Source organism: Hemiscyllium ocellatum, chromosome 16, assembly GCF_020745735.1.
Source record: "Hemiscyllium ocellatum isolate sHemOce1 chromosome 16, sHemOce1.pat.X.cur, whole genome shotgun sequence".
Lineage (NCBI taxonomy): Eukaryota > Metazoa > Chordata > Chondrichthyes > Orectolobiformes > Hemiscylliidae > Hemiscyllium > Hemiscyllium ocellatum.
The window spans coordinates 63,741,316-63,759,991 of NC_083416.1; the positions used below are offsets into that span (position 1 = coordinate 63,741,316).

General features: G+C 39.4%; 1 protein-coding gene across 2 annotated transcripts in view; it reads right to left on the reverse strand.

Annotated features, from left to right (window-relative positions):
* Positions 1 to 18,676, reverse strand: part of tenm2a (teneurin transmembrane protein 2a) — a 797,630-nt gene that overhangs the window by 29,738 nt on the left and 749,216 nt on the right. For both annotated transcript variants that reach the window (XM_060836884.1, XM_060836885.1), the window contains 3 exons: positions 14,976 to 15,119; positions 11,374 to 11,623; positions 8,187 to 8,207 (listed from right to left, as the gene is read on the reverse strand). In XM_060836884.1, the coding sequence (XP_060692867.1) occupies positions 8,187 to 8,207; positions 11,374 to 11,623; positions 14,976 to 15,119 (415 nt within the window). The remainder of the gene's footprint in view (positions 1 to 8,186; positions 8,208 to 11,373; positions 11,624 to 14,975; positions 15,120 to 18,676) is intronic.

The following is an 18,676-nucleotide window of genomic DNA, read 5'->3' on the forward strand; positions in this document are numbered from 1 at the left end:
GACTGCTTCAGTATCTGAAGAGTCGTGAATGATGCTGAAGATGATGCAATCATCAGCGAACATCCCCACATTTGACCTTATGATGGAGAAAAGATTTTTGATGAAGCAGCTGAAGATGGTTGGGCCTAGGACACTATCCTCAAATACTCTTGCAGTGAGTTCCTGAATCTGAGATGACCGGCCTCGAACAACCACAGCTATCTTCCTGTGTGTCAAATATGACTCCAACCAGCGGAGAGTTTTCCCCCCAGTGCCCACTGACTCCAGTTTTGCTAGGCTTCTTGAAGCCACACTTAGTCTAATACAGCCCTGGTGTCAAGGACAGTCACTTTCACCTCACTTCTTATTGCATCCTGTTTATTATGATATATTTCAAGTTACCAACAAGTGGGCAATACGTAGAGAAACAAATTTACAAGGAAATTACAGAGACATGCAAGAGTTATAGTGTAGTTATAATGTGGAACTTTATTATTCTAATGTTGACTGGAATAGTCACAATGTAAAAGGGATAAAGGGACAAGAGGTTTTCGATTCAACGAGGAAGGAAACATTGCTGAATCTGGAGAATGAGGTGCATCAAGACAATCAAACATCAATAATTTATATGGCAATGATCTTTGTATCATAATCTTTAGGTTAGCAATGGAAAAGGACAAGCAATCCTGCAGTGGAAACATAATTAATTGGTTAAGTGCCATCTCTGATGAGATGAGAATAGATTTCAAGCCGAAAACATTTCAGTGTGGCAGTCAAATGGCAATGGAACAATAGAATGCCATTAAAGAGGAATTGTTTGGTTGCTATTGAGAGGTACATTCTCACAAAGAACAAAGATAAAGTAAACAAATCTCGAGCTCCCTGGATGATGAAAGTCACAGAGAGTAAGATGAAGCAGAAAAGGGGTGTATGTGACAGATGTCAGGTGGATTGCATATCTCAGTTCAAAGTAAAAAAAAATCACAGGTAGGTCCAGATTCAAGTCTCAGTGCTCCAGAGGTTTGTAATAACATCCATGAACAGGTTGTATTGAAAACATCTGAAACATTCAGAGTGATAATGAAAAAAAAACAAATCAGAGAAGCAGAGAGAGTAGCAGAAAAGAATGGTAGCTGCTGTAATGTTCAATCTCTTCTTTAGAGCATATCATTCGTGAAATAATTATTAAAAAGAGGTATGGATTTTATGTTAGCCCTAAATGCACATTTACAGTGGAGACAGGAGGCATTACTGAAATATTAAATGAGTACTTTGTTTCTGTCTTTACTAAGGAAGGTGACACTGTCCAAATCATAGTGGAAGTGGAGACTTAAAAATTGATAGAGAGGAAAGCTGGATCTACTTAAAGCTGTAAGTCACTAGAACTGGATGAGATGTACAAAAGCTATGGAGTAAAGTGATTGTGGAAATTATGGATATACTGGCTATCATTACCCAAAACTCTCTAGATATTGATGTTGTGACAGAGGATTGGAGATTTGCAAATGTCATATAATCTTATTCAAAAAAGGTGTCAAGATAAGGCCTATACAAGTCAGTCAGCATAACTTAGGTTAAGAGCAAATCACGTTTAATTAACTTGCCTGGAGTTTTGATGAGGCAACAGAAAGAATGGATGCAGGTAATGTAGTTGGAGTGAAATACACAGACTTCCAAAAGGCATTTGACAAAGTGAGCAAAGTTAAGTGTCTTGCAACAAAGGGAACAGGAACAGCATGGATACGTTTTCATCATGTTCTCGTTGGGTTTCTTCAGGTCTTGATACATGTGCAGCCCAGACTTCTTAGTAACAGTTAAACTAAGTTTATTAATTCACTGTGCATGATGGTGAGGCTACAAAGCAGCATGTTCCAAGTCGTACAGAGCTTAGCCTTTTGGTAGAGCACTAGCACATCACTGTGGAGTTTTGTGATAATGAAGCTAACCTCAGAAGCTCATCTGCATAAACATTAGACCTCATCTCTAAATCCCACTATTTACTTCTCCTGCCTCCAATTAAAACTACTTTATTAACATTATTAGCTGTAACATTTAACTAAACACATTCCCCTTCAGCCTGAATATATTTTCAATCCCACCGTATTCCCAAGGTCCATTTTTCACAGATTGAAGTGCTGTGGAGATCTCAATTCCTCCTGAACTGGCATGGGAGGACAATAGCAGGAAGGCAGGCCGGAAACCATGCAGTTGGCAGCTAAAACAAAGAGTAGGATTAGTAATAATCTCGCAAATGTCATAACACTGAAAGGAAAGATTGGAATGGGCTGCCAGAGCAGAATGAAGACAGGTGGGTACTCATCAACAGGGTACCACTTCTGCTTAACTGGACAACAATCACTTTTATCTGTTTTAAACTTCTTTCTGGTGAACAGAAGATCTGCTGAAAGGTTGCTGAATAGCAAAGTTTTGAAATTGAAGAGCTGAGAAATATCAATTCAATTCCAACAGCAGCACAACAACAGCTGAAGATTTATACACCATATTCTCAATTCGAGGACAAAGATGAGTGAACCATCAGGAAGACTACTGATTATGGATTCACTTCATCAGAAGATTCACATGAGGACTTCAAAGAATCAACAAAAAATCTTCAGAGTTTGCTGCTTCCACTGGAAGATTCACAGTCAGGATGGCTGAGACTGCATCTGGGGTCATTGCAAAACTTTCTGGATGCAAAGATAAGAGAAAAGGTTTACTTTAGGGTTGCATCTGTCACATTCAACAGGGCCTCTGAACACAAGAATGAAGATGAAGAATTGTTGAGTTCTCATGTACAAATTGAGCAGCATTCTCACGTGTCAGCACTGAAGAGTATTTCTGCAGAGTGTCCTGTTCCCCGTCATCATGAACAAACTTATCTGGTATACCCTGAATGCTGTTGAATGAAATACTGGTCTGATCATGTCGTAAAGCTGAAGCTTCTATCACTTCTTCAATCTGTGGTCCTTCTTCATTAGCACTGCCGCTCATACAAAATGGCTTCACCATAAGATTTGGTTTGGGAAAGTATCAGATGAATCTTTATATGCTTGCATGAAGAACTGAAGGGTCACGTGCTATAGGAACTAGTTCTGGAATTGATTAAACTAGGCCTGGCAATAGCATGTAACTGGGTTTATTCCATTGGTATGTCTCCTGTTTAAGAATATTGGAAGAATTAAGAGGCTCAACAACTTCTGAGGCATCATTGTGCTAATTACACTCTTGGAAAAACTGAGAAAGTCTCTCTTTAAATATCATCCAGTCTTCTTGATCCAAGATTTCAGTCGGTGGAAAAAGCTATGAGAAATCTTCAGCATTTACTGCCCAATCTTCTTTAGATGAATGATTATGTTCCTAGAAAAGCTGAGAAGTAAACCCTGATAAAATGGAATACAATCATTATCTTAGCTGAATTCATCTTACAGCCAGAAATCATTTCGCTGATTTTGAAAGCCTCACACTAATTGCACAAGCTCTAATTATACAAAAGCTTGCTAACATCAAGGGCTTGGTCAGATTCCTTCAGATATAAATGGCCTTTATGAAGACTTTATCTTTGTAATTAATTTTGCTTCAAACCAACATAAAGAAGGAAGGTTAATAAAGAGTCTGGCTATATGGTTATCAAATGGGTTTTATATAAAGTCACTTTACAATAGGAGGCAAAGGGCAGGGCAGTATATTTGACCCTAAATAAAGGCAAAATCAGATATTAAAGTTATTAAAGTTTAAAGTGACTGACTAAAAGTCAGTACACCCATTTGGTGAGTATCCCTATATGGCTAACAGCCCATCATGTCTTCCATAACCTGGATTCTTCTTCGTTGTTGTGATGATCCGCTGGACTTATTTCAGAAAGATAATTTTGCATTGAAAACCTGCTGAAAGCGTTCAGATCTTTCAAAGAAAGCACTGACTGCCCTCTACTGAACAATCCTGTCAACTGCAATAATTCCTTGAACCAGTGTCAGCATTTCAAACTACTCAGTTTTGATGGGTTTCTTGTTGGGAGAGGCAGCTATCTTTGGATCCAACGAGCTGACAAGCTGGGTGTGAGCTTCAACTTCGCATTGAATGGGATTCCCTCTTCCACTTTCTGGCCTTGTGTTTTCTTTTTCATCTGTTCGAAGGCCAGCCCTTGCTCTGAGTGTAATAAGGTAGGAAATACGCTGCAAAAGTCTTCATGAGTTCACCTCTCAACCCTGCATCTTCACATGAAGTGGTGACAATCTATAAATTTTAAATAGGATCTACTGAGACGACTGACTGCTGGGACATCACGCCACACCAAATCTCCTCAAATAACGAATGTCCTGGGTTGTTAAAAAGGCATTACATGTTGCTGGGAATGAGTGGAAACCTGCTGAGATTTTAAGCAACCCAATGTTTCAAAAGGATCTCTTCAGCCACAAGCCTATTGCATATAAGAAGGAACTGACCTGGAGTCATTGTTGCTTCAAATGGAAACCTGAGGTGATTCTGTCCCTGTGCAAGTTCATCTTCTATAATTCTCATCCAAATGCTTGCACCAGTCCTTCAATCACCTTGAAGGACCACATAAAGAAACATCAACTGCTAAGGTTGTGTAGACATTCTGCCACTATGGAGCATGCTTCACTTTACCTCACTTATAGGAAGTCTTCAACTACTTCATCTGATTTCAAATGAGCTGTCGAGCCACTCTGTTCGGGAAATCTTCTGAGGATCCTCGTGCCTCAGATCAAATTTGCCTTGAGGTTCATCAGATTTGCCTGAGACAAAGTGAAATCATCTATCCTACACTGAAACCATCTACCCTACCCATCACCGCTACCATATTCAATTGTGTGGAAGTGTGATTTGTTTGGGTCTCGATAAAAGTTTATAAATGTTAAAGTATATTCACTGTTGCACTGAATATCACTGTAAGGCCACAGAATAGCATGATCCAAGATGTAAAGGGCCCAACCTCTTACTGACTACTGTCTTCAAAACCAATCTCAGAATTTCATCTACATATTAATTGAAATCTATATCGTCAGGTATAGCTTTAGCTGAGTGACAGAAATTAGATTAGTGGAAAATGGCCATTTCCCAACTGGAAAAATGTTTATAGTGGGATGCCTCAGTGATTGATGTTAGAACCTCTTCCTTTTGTGGTATATTTAATGATCTAGCCTTGAGTGCTGAGGTCACTATTTCAAAATTTGTCAATGACATAAAACATTGGAAGTACTGTACACTGTCAGGATGATAGTGTTAAACTTCAGAAAGGACAACAGACAGGTTGGTGCAATAGGAGGACAAATCACAGATTAAATTTAATTCAAACAAGTGTGACACGATTTATCTTGGTCAGAAGAACAAGGAGAGGAAAGACAAAATGGAGGACAGAATTCTGAAAGGGATGCAGGACCAGAAGATTTTGGGGGTCGTCTTCATTATGCGTACTCTGCCCAAAGGCAGGTCCATGGATGATTGGCATCTTTTAGTGTCCCTCTATCCTGTGTCAATCTTTTAATTTGCCAATAAGCCCCTTTAATTTTCAATCCATCAAGCATTACTATTCTCTTATTTTCCTTGAAATATTCCCTTCATAATATCACTTAAAAACCCCATTTTCTCTTCAGATGGGCCTGACCTAGACTTTTTCAATTTAGTTCAAATTCTTAATTCAATTTTTTCTGTCTGTTCACTCTCCACAGCTCTTCATCCCTCGTTACTTTTTCTGTCTGGATGATCCCTTTCATTATCCTCCAGTCCATATTTTAAAACTATTTAACAAGTTAGTCATAGAGATGTACAGCAAAGAAATAGATCCTTCGGTTCAACTCATCCATGCCAACCAGATATCCCAACCCAGTCTAGTCCCATTTGCCAACACTTGACCCATATCCCTCCAAACCCTTCTTATTCATATACACATCCAGAAGTCTTTTAAATGTTGTAATTATACCAGCTTTCATCACTTCCTCTGGTAGCTCATTCCATTCACGCACCATCCTCTAAATGAAAATGTTGCCCCTTAGGTCCCTTTTATATTAGATTAAATTAGATTACTTACAGTGTGGAAACAGGCCCTTCGGCCCAACAAGTCCACACCAACCCGCCAAAGCGCAACCCACACATATGTTTACCCCTTCACCTAGCACTACGGGCAATTTAGCATACCAATTCACCTGACCTGCACATCTTTGGACTGTAGGAGGAAACCGGAGCACCCGGAGGAAACCCCGCAGACACGGAGAGAATGTGCAAACTCCACACAGTCACCTGAGGCAGGAAAATATCTTTCCTCCCACACCCTAAACCTATGCCCTCTAGTTCTGGACTCGCCACCCCAGGGAAAAGATTTGTCTATTTATCTTATCCAGGCCTCTCATGATTTTATAAACCTCTATAAGTTCACCCCTCAGTCTCTGGCGCTACAGGGAAAACAGCCCCAGCCTGTTCAGCATCTCCCCATCGCTCAAACCCTCCAACCTTGGCAATATTCTCAATAATCTTTTCTTAACTTCTCTTTCCATAATGTGTAAGTCTCACTCACATAGAAAATACTGTCCAATTCAAGCTCTTTATATGCTGCCTCTTCAGTTGTCTGTTTAGCTTTCCTGTTCAGTAAAATATTTTCTTACCAAATATTGTCTTTCTGAATGCTATCCTTGCTTTTATTTCCTTCTCGCACTCTCCACCTGCAGATATTGTGCTTTCTAAATACTTCAATTCTTGCAACTGTTCTTTTCCTTCTGTGAATATACGAATATTTCTTGATGACTTTGGGATAGGCATCAGTTTTTGGTTTTGCCGATAGTCATTCCAAAGTTCACACTTGCTGTTACTAGATGATATATAAGTTCTTCTAACTCTCCTTTGTGCTTATTACACGTGTTTTATGACAAATCTAACTGGCAACCATTACCCTAACACCAACCACTGCCATTTCCACTCCCAAACCTAAAGCCAGATTCTGTAAAGAGATTGGTAGTCAATAAAGTTGGAGGAGGAGTTCACAAATTCAAGATATTTCATCATCATCTGAAAGTGACAAGGTCTTTAGAAACAGGTTCACAGAGTAGAAAAGCAAGGAAGTTAAGCTAAATCTGCAATATAAAAAGGTTTGGCATCAACTAGATTATTTTGTTCACTGGATGTTCCCCATTGATTGAGAGGTGATTCACAATCATCAGTGGTCTAGATAGAGATGATAGGGAGAAACTTTTTCCATGGGGGAAGGATCATGGACCAGATTATATTGACTTAAGATAATGGGCAAAACAGTAATGGTGACATGACAAGAAACATTTACACGGCATCTGTTAGAATGCACTGCCTTAGAGAATGATGTGGGCAGATTTAATTCTGGCTTTCAGAAAAGAATTGGAGGAGTATCAGAAAAGGACAAAATTGCTGGGCAATGGGACAAAGGGGAGTAAGCGGGACTCGATGAATTGCTTCTGCAAAGAGCAGGCACAGAAAGTTTGGAGTGATTAGCCTCCTGTGCTGTAACCATTCTATAAGTCAAATATTTAGAATGCTCCAAGTGCCAAGGGCAAGAGGTTCATTTTTGAATGCCATGTGCAAAATCAATACCCAATTGACACACTAAGTTTCCATACAAATAGTAATGGGCTAAATGACCAGATAATCAGTTTATGAGCCATTATTTGAGAAGTACATGTTGGCTCAGGATGCTGAAGAATTCTCCTTTTTTACTGATGCCATGGTACCTTTTACATCCATCTGAGAGGCTAGATGGGTCTACAACTAAAATGTCTCCGAAGACAGCAGAGTTCTCTTAGTAATACAAAAACTGGCCCATTTTGATTATGTACTCAGGTCCCCAATTAGGGTTTGAATCCACAGTCTTGGTTCAAAATTGCAATTCCAAAGACATGCCAGTAGTTGTTCTTAAGGGAGGATTTCTCTTTGTTTTTTCTTCCCCTTTCTAAAGCCATAAGCAAACTGTATGCTACTAATAAAGTCCTGAGGATGACCCTTTTTACTGATAAATTACTTACCATACACGAGGAGGTAATCTACAGTTAAGTACTAACCACTGATAGTACCTCTAATTAACAGCATTTATTCAGAGTTCTTTTGTCTACAGCAGGTTAAGCAATAACAGAAAAACAAACACATCCAAAAATTAAAAAAACAAAAAAAAGCAGGAAAAATAAAGACAAGATAGTATTTCTGAAGCAGGCATGTTAAAGTGATTGGCTTACCTATGTCTAAAATCTTTATTTCTTTGTGGAAAGACAGCAATAGAAAAAGAGGAACAGGCAAACAATTATCCAAGACATACATTGTATATCATTAGTTTGTTGTATGATTGCTGAAGTTATTAAATACAGACAAGTGGTGACAGGCAAAAATATTACTAAAGATCAAGGGCAGGATTGACTCGGCTGAAACAATATTCATGAAACTGTTTATAAACAACTTTGACACTGGCACACTGGAAGTTTTAAATGCACCAATCACATTTTTTGTGCTGTGCTGTAAGTATTGCTTTGTAAGATTAAGAGGTTAGAACTATGTGAGTCAGTTGTTGACATTTTTCTTTTCCTGATGATGCAAGTAGCATTAATGAATTGAAATGTTAATAGTGAGGCATTTAAATTGTTCTAATGTACAATACAGATGTGTTTGAATAGCTAGTAGAGGCAGGTGACACAAGTACAATGAAAACAAAAATAACCCCAAATATGATTTCTCCAGCATGGAGTATCAGAGAGCATTTAATTCACGTATTGACATTCAGTCCAGTGCTGGAGCTGATAATAAGCTTATACAGTTTCTTAGCAGTGAAGAGCTCAAATAAGTGAAGGCAATCTTGCTGTGACATACAACATCTAATATTCAAAATCACATGCATCGGTCTTTGTTTGGAATTCTATCTCCCTCTGAGCTATAATTTGACACATTTCTTGTTGCTTCTATCTGCACTAAATTTTTGAAACTCGGTCTTAGCTGAAACTATCAATCTCAGAAACAGTTTCTGTAAACATAATACTGATGAAACATTATTCTCAGAGCAAAGGTGAGGGTATCCGGTTAAGTCAGAAGTGATAAGCCAGTTCTTTCTCATTTGAGGAAAAGAAAATGAAATTCTGTAACCAGGAACCATATAATTCCATTTGATTTTGCTGACAAGTTATTATTATGCTCCTCCTTTGATTCTCCCTGCTCCACATAATGACATCTGCCATGCATAAGAAGTGAAGTTTCACTCCATGATTTCTGCCAATGATGCCCTTTGGCCACCTGCTGGAAGCTGTTCGAGTGCAGCACCGGATGAGAATGAAATTTCACTGTCTCTTCACTTCCTGCAGGGAACCACCTGGCTCCAGTCAGCACCTATCCTAACGGCATTGTCGAAATCAAGAAAAGCAGAGGGTGGATTGCAGACATGGAATCTGCATGGTATACTCTAGAGCACAATGCATTGACTTGCCAATATGTTGCATCACCACATTATACAATTCCCTTCAGAGACATTTTAACTGCCAACATTCAGCTTTTTCCTAATATTTGTTAGGACTAAAACAAGGATGTAGTTAATGGAGATTAGGCTGTGATTTGATAAAACATGTTTTGCCCAACTAGCAGAACCCTGGAGAATGAAGGATATGAAAGAATTTTAACCTGTGTGGCATTTCGCAAAACTACACAGGAAAGGGAATACAGGAAGAGATGGGCAACATAAATGTTTGTATCAATGTAAATGTACAGAACAATGCCAAAGCTGAAACATATTGTACTGCAATTACAATTAAAGCAGTTCACATGGATTGAAAAGCTGCAAAAAACTTTTAGCAGTTTAACATCACTGACAACAACAATTTGCATTAATATATTACCTTAACATAGTAAAATGTTCCAAGAAGCTCCACAAGAGCTTTTTGACACAAAATATGACTGTGTGCCACATGAGGAAATATTAGGACAGGTCACAAAAAGTTTAAAACAAGAAGTGAGTCTTAAGGAACATTTTTGTGAAGAAGACAATGTAAAGTGTGGGGAGAATCATGAAGGGGATGCCAAACCTCAGGGCTAAGGTGACTGAAAGTACAGCTGTGAACAGTATGAAATTATGAAAACAAAGTACTCAGGAGACCAGAATTGGAAAAGCACAGATATCTCAGAGGTTTGTGGACTTGGAGGTGACAGAGATATATGGAGTAATGTCAGACAACAATGAAAATTATAAAATTAAACACTACCAGACTGGGAGCCAACATAGATCAGCAAACAGGTTAGAGGAACTTTGGTGTGAGTTAGGACACTGTTCAAGATATGTTGTTTTCATGAATCCATTTCAGCATATGGTATTTTATAAAATAAAAATAGAAATTAAAAGGAAGAGGGAGTTTTAATTAGTTCCTTTATTTTCCTAGTATTAATGGGTCTCAGGGAAGACAGCAAGGAATATTAGATTTCTGTCAGTGAATTTTGTTACTTGAGCTGAATTCTATTTTATGAGAAGCTGCAGAAAAATATCACACATTTATTTCTGACTTAAATTTTTTTTCATTTCCCAAGAGGCTGCTATTTGATAGGACCCTCCTTGTAGCTCTGAAAAGTGTTTTATGAATGAAGAACTACAGTGGTATTCGAACTAAAAGTCTTCTTGTTATCTCAGAAGATGATTTTCCATTTGTAATGTGACTTATCTTCCTTCATAATTTCAAAAGGTTGAATGAGCTACTAGTTTTATAATTCAGCAAGACGTCAACTACTACATTTGAAATTTTAGATGTACTAGCTTTTAAACATCTTATAAAGTTACTATGATACAAAAGCATATCCAAGGGAAAATCAGTTGATTTCCTAAAAATTGTATGGGACCAAATACAAATAGCATACTTCAAGGTCATTCACAACTTCTGATGGAGGATGGTTCGGGGTCCACTAATTTTATTTTTCTTGCATATATAATTTTCAACTTATTATCACTTGGGCTTGATTTGGGACCAGTGAACATAACCCCTGCTAAGTGAGAACTGCTGCTTGAGCCATGTTCAGGTTCACAGGAATAACCTTTTGCTAAATCTTTATCTTGCTGTTTTAAATTTAATTTCTGTGTGATGGAAAGGAGGAATAGTTGCAACAGGAAAATAACATTCTTTGTCTTCTTAAAATAAAACCCTGAAAATGATGGGATATCCATGAGCCGGAAATCAATGAGTTGACTAAATAACCAACTTTAAATGATAGTGAAAAAGAAGAAATAGCAACAGCAGTTCAAAGTAGTAGCAAGGTACCGTGTAATGAATGCTGGGTTTTTCCTTGAGTGCTCAGTTTATATTCCACATACAATCAAAGGCAAATTCAGTCACAGTGCTCCAGCCAATAATGCAACAGACCAGAAACCACCAGGTGACAGTGATTTATTACTAAGTCTCCTACCTCAGCTCTAGGATACTGGTGACATTTTTGGCAGGAAAAACACGTCTGATAAAGTTGAAGTCTCCAATGTACAGACTGCCATCGATACCAACAGCCAAAGCCACAGGGGCCAACAATTTGTTTCCATCAGCGAGACCATTGCAACTGGGGCAAGAGATGCTGCGCCTGCGTCCATTTCCCATGATGCTGTTAATCACTGCTGGCTGCTGGGATAAAAACTGGTTTTCACCATTTCCTTTGTGCAAGACACCTACAGAGGAGGGTGAGAGTGGGTTAACATCAGCAATCTATAAAGAGCATTAGTCTAAACAAAATGAACAACAGCCAACAGCAGAATTCCAGATAAGGGTAATTGTAAATGTATTTACAAAAGTCTTGGCAAAAGGGGAGGGTGTTAAAAGTGAGGCAAAGAGTCTGGAAGGCTTGAGGAAGCCATGGGTTGTTGGGCAGCCATGAAGGTGACCTGTACTGAGAAACTGACTTGAAATTCAGCATTAAAGAAACAACTCAATGGGCTGAATTAAAATAAGATGGTTGATTTGTGTCACTGAAGTTTGCTGACACCATTTTAGCTTCAAATGACTTGGTAGATTCAAGGTTTTACTGAATCCAGGAGCTTGCCTATGAAATAAGTCTCCATGATTGATCACAACACATTAATGATCTTTTCCTAAGACCACTGATCCCCCACATAACTTGTGACCTCACCACCATCAAGCCTCTTTGTTCCTCCACCACTACAATGCCTCTCATCAAGGGAACTTCCCTCCAATCTGCCTAAACCCTCTGATATCCCAGATCCACTAAACCTCTGGTCCCACGCTTATGTAAGTGCTTGGGATTAGCAGCTTACCCAAGCAATTCCCCTTCTCCTTAAATCATCCCGCTCCTGTTCTCAATCAATACTTCCACCTCTCCTCACTCCAATGAGTGATTGTTCTCCTCAACTATGTTGCCCAATAACCTTTCTCTCTAGTCCCTCATTGACACCCTTTGGGTCAAGTTGCATCCTCACCATCTCTGATTGGCCACCTAATCCATCATCAATTGAACAGCTGATTCTTCACTGGCTTTTCTATCTAAAATCTCTCCTGCCTGTAAGAACCTGTGTTTGAATTTATGTTTTGACAAGGGATGTGTTTATGGGTGTTACGGGATTTGGAACAGTTCCTTCATTAAGTTTTCTGATAGATAAGTTATTCTAAATTCTGTTTTCTTTTGTTCAAGTTCAACTACAGTGTTTAAATAAATTCTGTTTTGCTTAAAGCTGCGTGGTTTGACCAGCTGCATCTCACACTGAATATCCACTTTACATCTACCTTTAAAATATGAAAATGTGAGGGTCTGGACTACCTTCTTAAAATATTTTGAGGGGGTCTGGCCTGGTCCATGACAGACTGGGGGCTCACCCGGGATATATTTAGTCTATCCAATTTGGGATTAGGGTTATTGGAATCAAAGGCAGCGAATGGTAGGTGTTAGTGTCTTGTGTTCCTGGTGTTGAATTTAGTTAGTTTAGACAGTGCTTGGTGTAATAGCTCTTTCAGTCATTACGAACTTTCTGGTTGTAGAAGAAGTGACTTTGGGGGTTTTACAAAAGGTGAGCAAGACAAAGCTGGTGGAATTGGCAGATAAGCTGGAATTGGAGTTGCCTTCATTTGTGAGAAAAGGAGGGAAAAGCCAGAGAAGAATCATCTGCTGAAGCATGGAACCATTTTGTGCCATAGCAGCTTCTGCTACAACTACCAGTAGCTTCTCTGCGACAGCTAAACCAAACTAGAAAAAACACTGAACTTGAAGAACTGACCACTCCCCAACCATTGTTAAAGCAGACATTTCAGCACGTCTTCCTCTACAACCTCTCTCGAAGAAAAAAAATATGGACAAAATAACTTTGTCAAATTGACAGAATTGTCACATTCACTTTGGGAGTAAAATTCCACCTTGTGATTATAAGGGTTGGGGGTATAGCAGCAGTGGGAGTCAGGGAGGGTGGTAGAAGGATACTGCTCCCTATGAATCAGGTCAGCCATGCTTCTCCTCCTTTGCAATTATTAGAAATGCGCGCACACACACACACACACACCATTTGTTCTCGAACTGAGACTGATTTTTTGGATCACTTTGGAGCTTACAAAATCAGAAATCTTCAAATAAAGTATGAATATCTACTTGAATCTCATAAAAAACAGCTGACATGTTTGTGGCAGACTTATTTCATATTATCATTTGTGGATTTGTGGAAATGTAGTTCAGTACTGAGGTTTTCGGTCTTTGCAGACCAATCTTGACTACGTGCATTTTAAAACAAAAATAATACAAAGTATAATCAGTTATCTAAAAACAAAAAATAAGTCTGGAAATGGTTAATAAATAATAAAGCATAATGGATTGAACAATGGCCATGGTAAAGGACTGATCCACCAGCTAGAGCAGTCATGATATCCTGAATCCAATCTTTTCCAGTAGTACCGCAGGGCATTAACTCCAGATAAGTGCGTTGCTGCCTAGTGCGTGGGTTCCTGAGGATGAGGTGCTCACGTCCAAGAGCTGCAGCTTAATTCGAAAGCAGGCAACTCTTCAGACCCAACAGCATCACCAGGAGCAGCAACAGATCTGCAGGAAGAACATCCATGGAGGCCCTGAAGGAGGGGTAAATAGAGAATTCTCCTGGGGGTGGGATAGTCAGGTTGGGGTGGGAGGGGGGTGTGGAGGGAGAGACCATAAGAATAATTGTAGAGGAGGTTTTCCAATCGAGGCAGACATTGTTATTAATGGGGCTTTTTGTTGGACCCAGAGTGTTCCTAGCCCAGTCTTTACGCAGGGTGCCCACCCAGTCTGGACCATTGTAGCCTCTGGTACATAAATGAATCTCTTGGGTGGCAAGGCCAACTTCCAGCTTCCCCCATTGTGACATCAGGGTGATGACTGGGATGACAACTGGCTCTTCAGCCTGCTCCTTCTAGCCCAATTGGAAGGCAACCCTTCACCTCAGCTCACTCTGGCGTTAGTTATGGGAGTGTTGGTTCGAGGGGCATTAAAGTAAAATCTGCCCAATGATTCACTTTCTGTACTACATGGAGTTTTAAAGAGTTTTCTTTTCCAATTTCATGCCTGGTAATGAAATCAGAAAGACTATTTCCTCTGAATGAAGACAAGTTGGTCAGCAACTCTAAAATTTTACTGAGACGAAAGAGAGAGTTTAGATGAAATGTCTTTCCAGGGAAATTGTTGATGCATGGAATTATTTACTTTTCATGAATGCTTTGCCACAGGAACCATTAAGGAAGAGATGACTGTCCCATCCAAGAGAAGGTATTTGAAGTAGAGGAAGAAACAAGATTATAGGAGAATTTGGAACAGCAGATTTGGATTGCTGCAAAGTTAGGAACAGACGCGATAGGCTGAATGGCCTCTTTTGAACTGAAAGTATTCATCAATTTTTTTTTCTCAGTAAGTAATTGTGTTCATCATACAAACATGAAATAGCAGAAATTTCTGTCAGAGTCTAAATTAAGTTGTCACAGTATAATAGGTATTTGAAACAATAATGCATTACAAGAAATCATATCGAATAATTTGCTAGAAATTGGACAACCCACCACTTTTTACATTCAATGCATGATGCTTATCCAGTGACCAGCCCCCCAGGTTTGATGGATCCAGTTCATAGCCCTGCAGCAGGGCAGTTCTTTTCTCCCATAGGATAAGATTTGGACAAGATTCATATTCGTAACCGACAGAAACTAGGGGGGGAAAAACAAGCACAGAAAATACAGTTTACAAAATTTGCCATTTTCACAACCATAATTGTGCATCAAAATTCACAGTTCATCTCTCCTCATTTCCCTTCTATTCTCCCAGTGTGATTCAATGTTTTGCACGGTGTAAAAAAAAACATTAAATTACTAGAAGACTGGGTAGGAAGGCAAGGAAAATATAGAGAAAGGTAAAGGATATTCACAAAACTGAAATGACTGACATTTGGTATATATTTGGTTGTAGGATTGTTGATCATAAAAATAATGTGATGTCCATAGTTAACCTACTTAGGGAACTTATTGATTTAATCAAAGACAAGATAGATATATTAGAAGATATAATATTGATCCTGAAGAGAAAATACTGAAGACAGCAAATTCTCTTCATTCATATGCATTTCATAAAAGGAGAAAGTGAAGACTGCAGATACTGGAGCTCAGAGTCCAGAGTGTGGTGCTGGAAAAGCACAGCAGGTCAGACAGCATCCGAGGCACATGAGAATCAATGTTTCGGGCATAAGACCTTCATCTGGATCCTGATAAAGGGCTTATGCCCGAAATGTCAATACTCCTGCTGGGAGCTTCCTGACCTGCTGTGCTTTTCCAGTATTTCATAAAAGCCTAATGTGATAAATACTTTAGTAATTTGCAATTTTTCTAGACCCTTGGCAGAAAGCCTCAAAGCCTTCATTTAGAATATATATATATATGAATATAAAAATTATGAGTTGGAGTAGGCTACTCAGCCCTTCAAACCTGCTCTGCCATTCAATAAGATCAGAGTGATCTGATTACCTCACTTTCTCATTTACCCGCTGACAACTTTTCGATCCTTTGTTTATCAAGTTATCTATCTACCTCTGTCTTAAAAATATTTAAGGACTTTTTTTCCACTGCCTTTGAAGAACTGCATTCTAAGACTCATGGCCCTCTCTGAAAAAAAAATCATCTCTATCTTAAATGGATTACCCCTTACCTAAGTTTCCTCAGGTTCAGACTGTCCCACAATGGAAACATCCACTCTACACCCACCCTGTTAAGACCCATGAGGATCTCTTATGAAAGAACCAAATGACTTCTTAATCTTCTAAACACCAATAGCTAGAAGCTTAACTTATGCAACCTTTCCTCAGAACTTCCGAGGCAACTTCACTCAACCCGAAACGTTAACTCTGAGTTCCCTGTAATAAATTTAACCTGGAATTTGTCTGGATATCTCAGTGTGTGTCTAATCAAAATGCTGACTTACCTGCCAATCTCTCAGCTATTTCACACCAGTTCTGATGTAGCCCTATCGCAAACTACTCAGTTTAAGCTGATATAATCTTTTGAAAATGACACACGGTGCTTAGGCTGCCGTTTTACCAGAGGCCTTAATGGAGATGCCAATATGGTTTTTCTGCTAGTTTAAAGCTGGTCAGAGGTGAGATGGGGCATGAAGAGAAACTGAATGGTCAATGTTTCTCCTCTTGACCTCATAAAACAAATAAGATATTTTCAACAGTTTAATGCTTCACACCCCACTCCAAGCTCTCCTTACACTATCTGAAATAACAGCACAGAGGCCAGTATCCCTGTCACCAAGTTACCCTTTATTATGCACAGTATACTGGCTGTAGCTAGCCCAGCTCAGAGTCAGTCCCCTGGATTGAGGAGATTCTAGATATCCTATTTATGTTGGTAAGCCAGGAATCCCTGATTGGCCAGGTTAACAACTCAATTGAGGATCTCATAGTCAATGAGATCCACCTGGTTCCAATCATTACACTATCTAAAAAAACCTTTCCCTGTATATTGTCACACATCAAGCTGACAATTTCTAGATCATAAGATATAGCAACAGATTTAGGCCATTCAGTCCGTCACATTTGCTCTTCCATTCAATCATATGCTTCTCAAACCCATTCTTCTTCCTGTTCTCCATAAACCTTGATCCCCTTACCAATCACAAACCTATCTCTGTCTTAAATACACTCAGTGACTTAACCTCCACAGCCTTATGTGATAATGAGTTCCCTAGAATCACCACCTTCTGGCCGAAGAAATTCCTCCTCATCTCGTCCCATCATTCTGAGGCTGTCCACTCAGCCCCTAGCATCCCCTACTAGTGGAATTATCTTTTCCATGTCCACTGTATCCAGGCCTCTCAGTATTCTTTGCGTTTCAATGAAAGCCCCCCTCATGCTTCTAAACTCCATCGAGTACAGACCCACAGTCCTCAACAACTTTTCATATGGCAAGCTCTTCATGCCTGGGATCATTCTTGTAAATTTCCTCTGGACCTCCTCCAAGGTCAGAACATGCTTCATTAAGTACAAACCCAAAATAACTCAATATTCTCAATGTGGTCTGACCAGCACATCTCTGCTGTTGTATTCTAGCCCTCCTGAAATGAATGCTCCTGAAATGAATGCTAACATTGCATTTTTGTTCCTAACTGCCAACAGAACCTGCATGTCAACCTAAAGAGAATCCTGAACTAGAATTCTTAAGTCCCCTTGTGCTTCAGATTTCTAATGCCTTTCTTCATTTCGAAAAAAGTCTACACTTGTATTTTTCCTATGAAAGTGCATAACTTCAGACTTTCCCAAATTGTATTCCATCTGTTGCTTCTTTGCCTACTCCCCTAACCTGTCAAGTTCTTCTGTAGCTTTCTCACTTCCTCAACACTTTGTCTCTCTACACATCTTTGTGTCATCTGCAAACTTAGCATCAATGCCCTCAGTTCCTTCATCCAGATCATTAATGTATAACGTGAAGGTGGTCCCATCACTGACCCTGCAGAACTCCTCCAATTACAGGCTGCTATCCTGAAAAATATCCCTTTATCTCTCTGCCTTCTGCCTGTCAGCCATGCCTCTATCCATGCCAGTATCTTGCCACTAACTCTGTAGTCTCTTGTATTATTTAGGAGCTTTCTGTAGGGTTCCTTGTCAAAAGTGTTCTGGAAACTCAAATAGATCATGTCCACTGCATCTCCCCTTTGTCTAATTTGCTCATTATCGCTTCAAAGAATTCTAACAGATTTGTCAGGCATGACCTCCCCTTGACAGAACCATGTTGACTCAGCCCTATTTTACCATTCATGCAAGTACTCCCAATTTTATCCTTAATAAAGGACTTGTAAATTGTACCAACCATCAAGGTCAGGCTAACCGACCTATAGATTCCTGTCTTCTGCCTTCCTCCCTTCTTAAACAGGGATGTTCCTTTCACTATTTTTCAGTTCTGCTGGGACCCTCCCTGACTCCAGTAATTCCGGAAATATTGCCACAATTTCCTCAGTGATCTTCTTCAGAATCCTAGGTTGTAGGTCCACCTGGTCCGGGTAATTTATCCACTTTCAGACCCTGAGTAATAGATTCTCCCCTGTTCCTGTAGGAGGTGGACTGGCGACATGCTAACTAAGAGGTAACATTGTAAGGCTTCAGTTCGGCAGCAGCAGGTGAACTTCCAGTTCATTGGGTTGGATTTAATGTTTCCCTGATTCTCAAACTCCAGTGTATTGCCTTCCCACGTGACACACTTCTCAAAGTTTATCG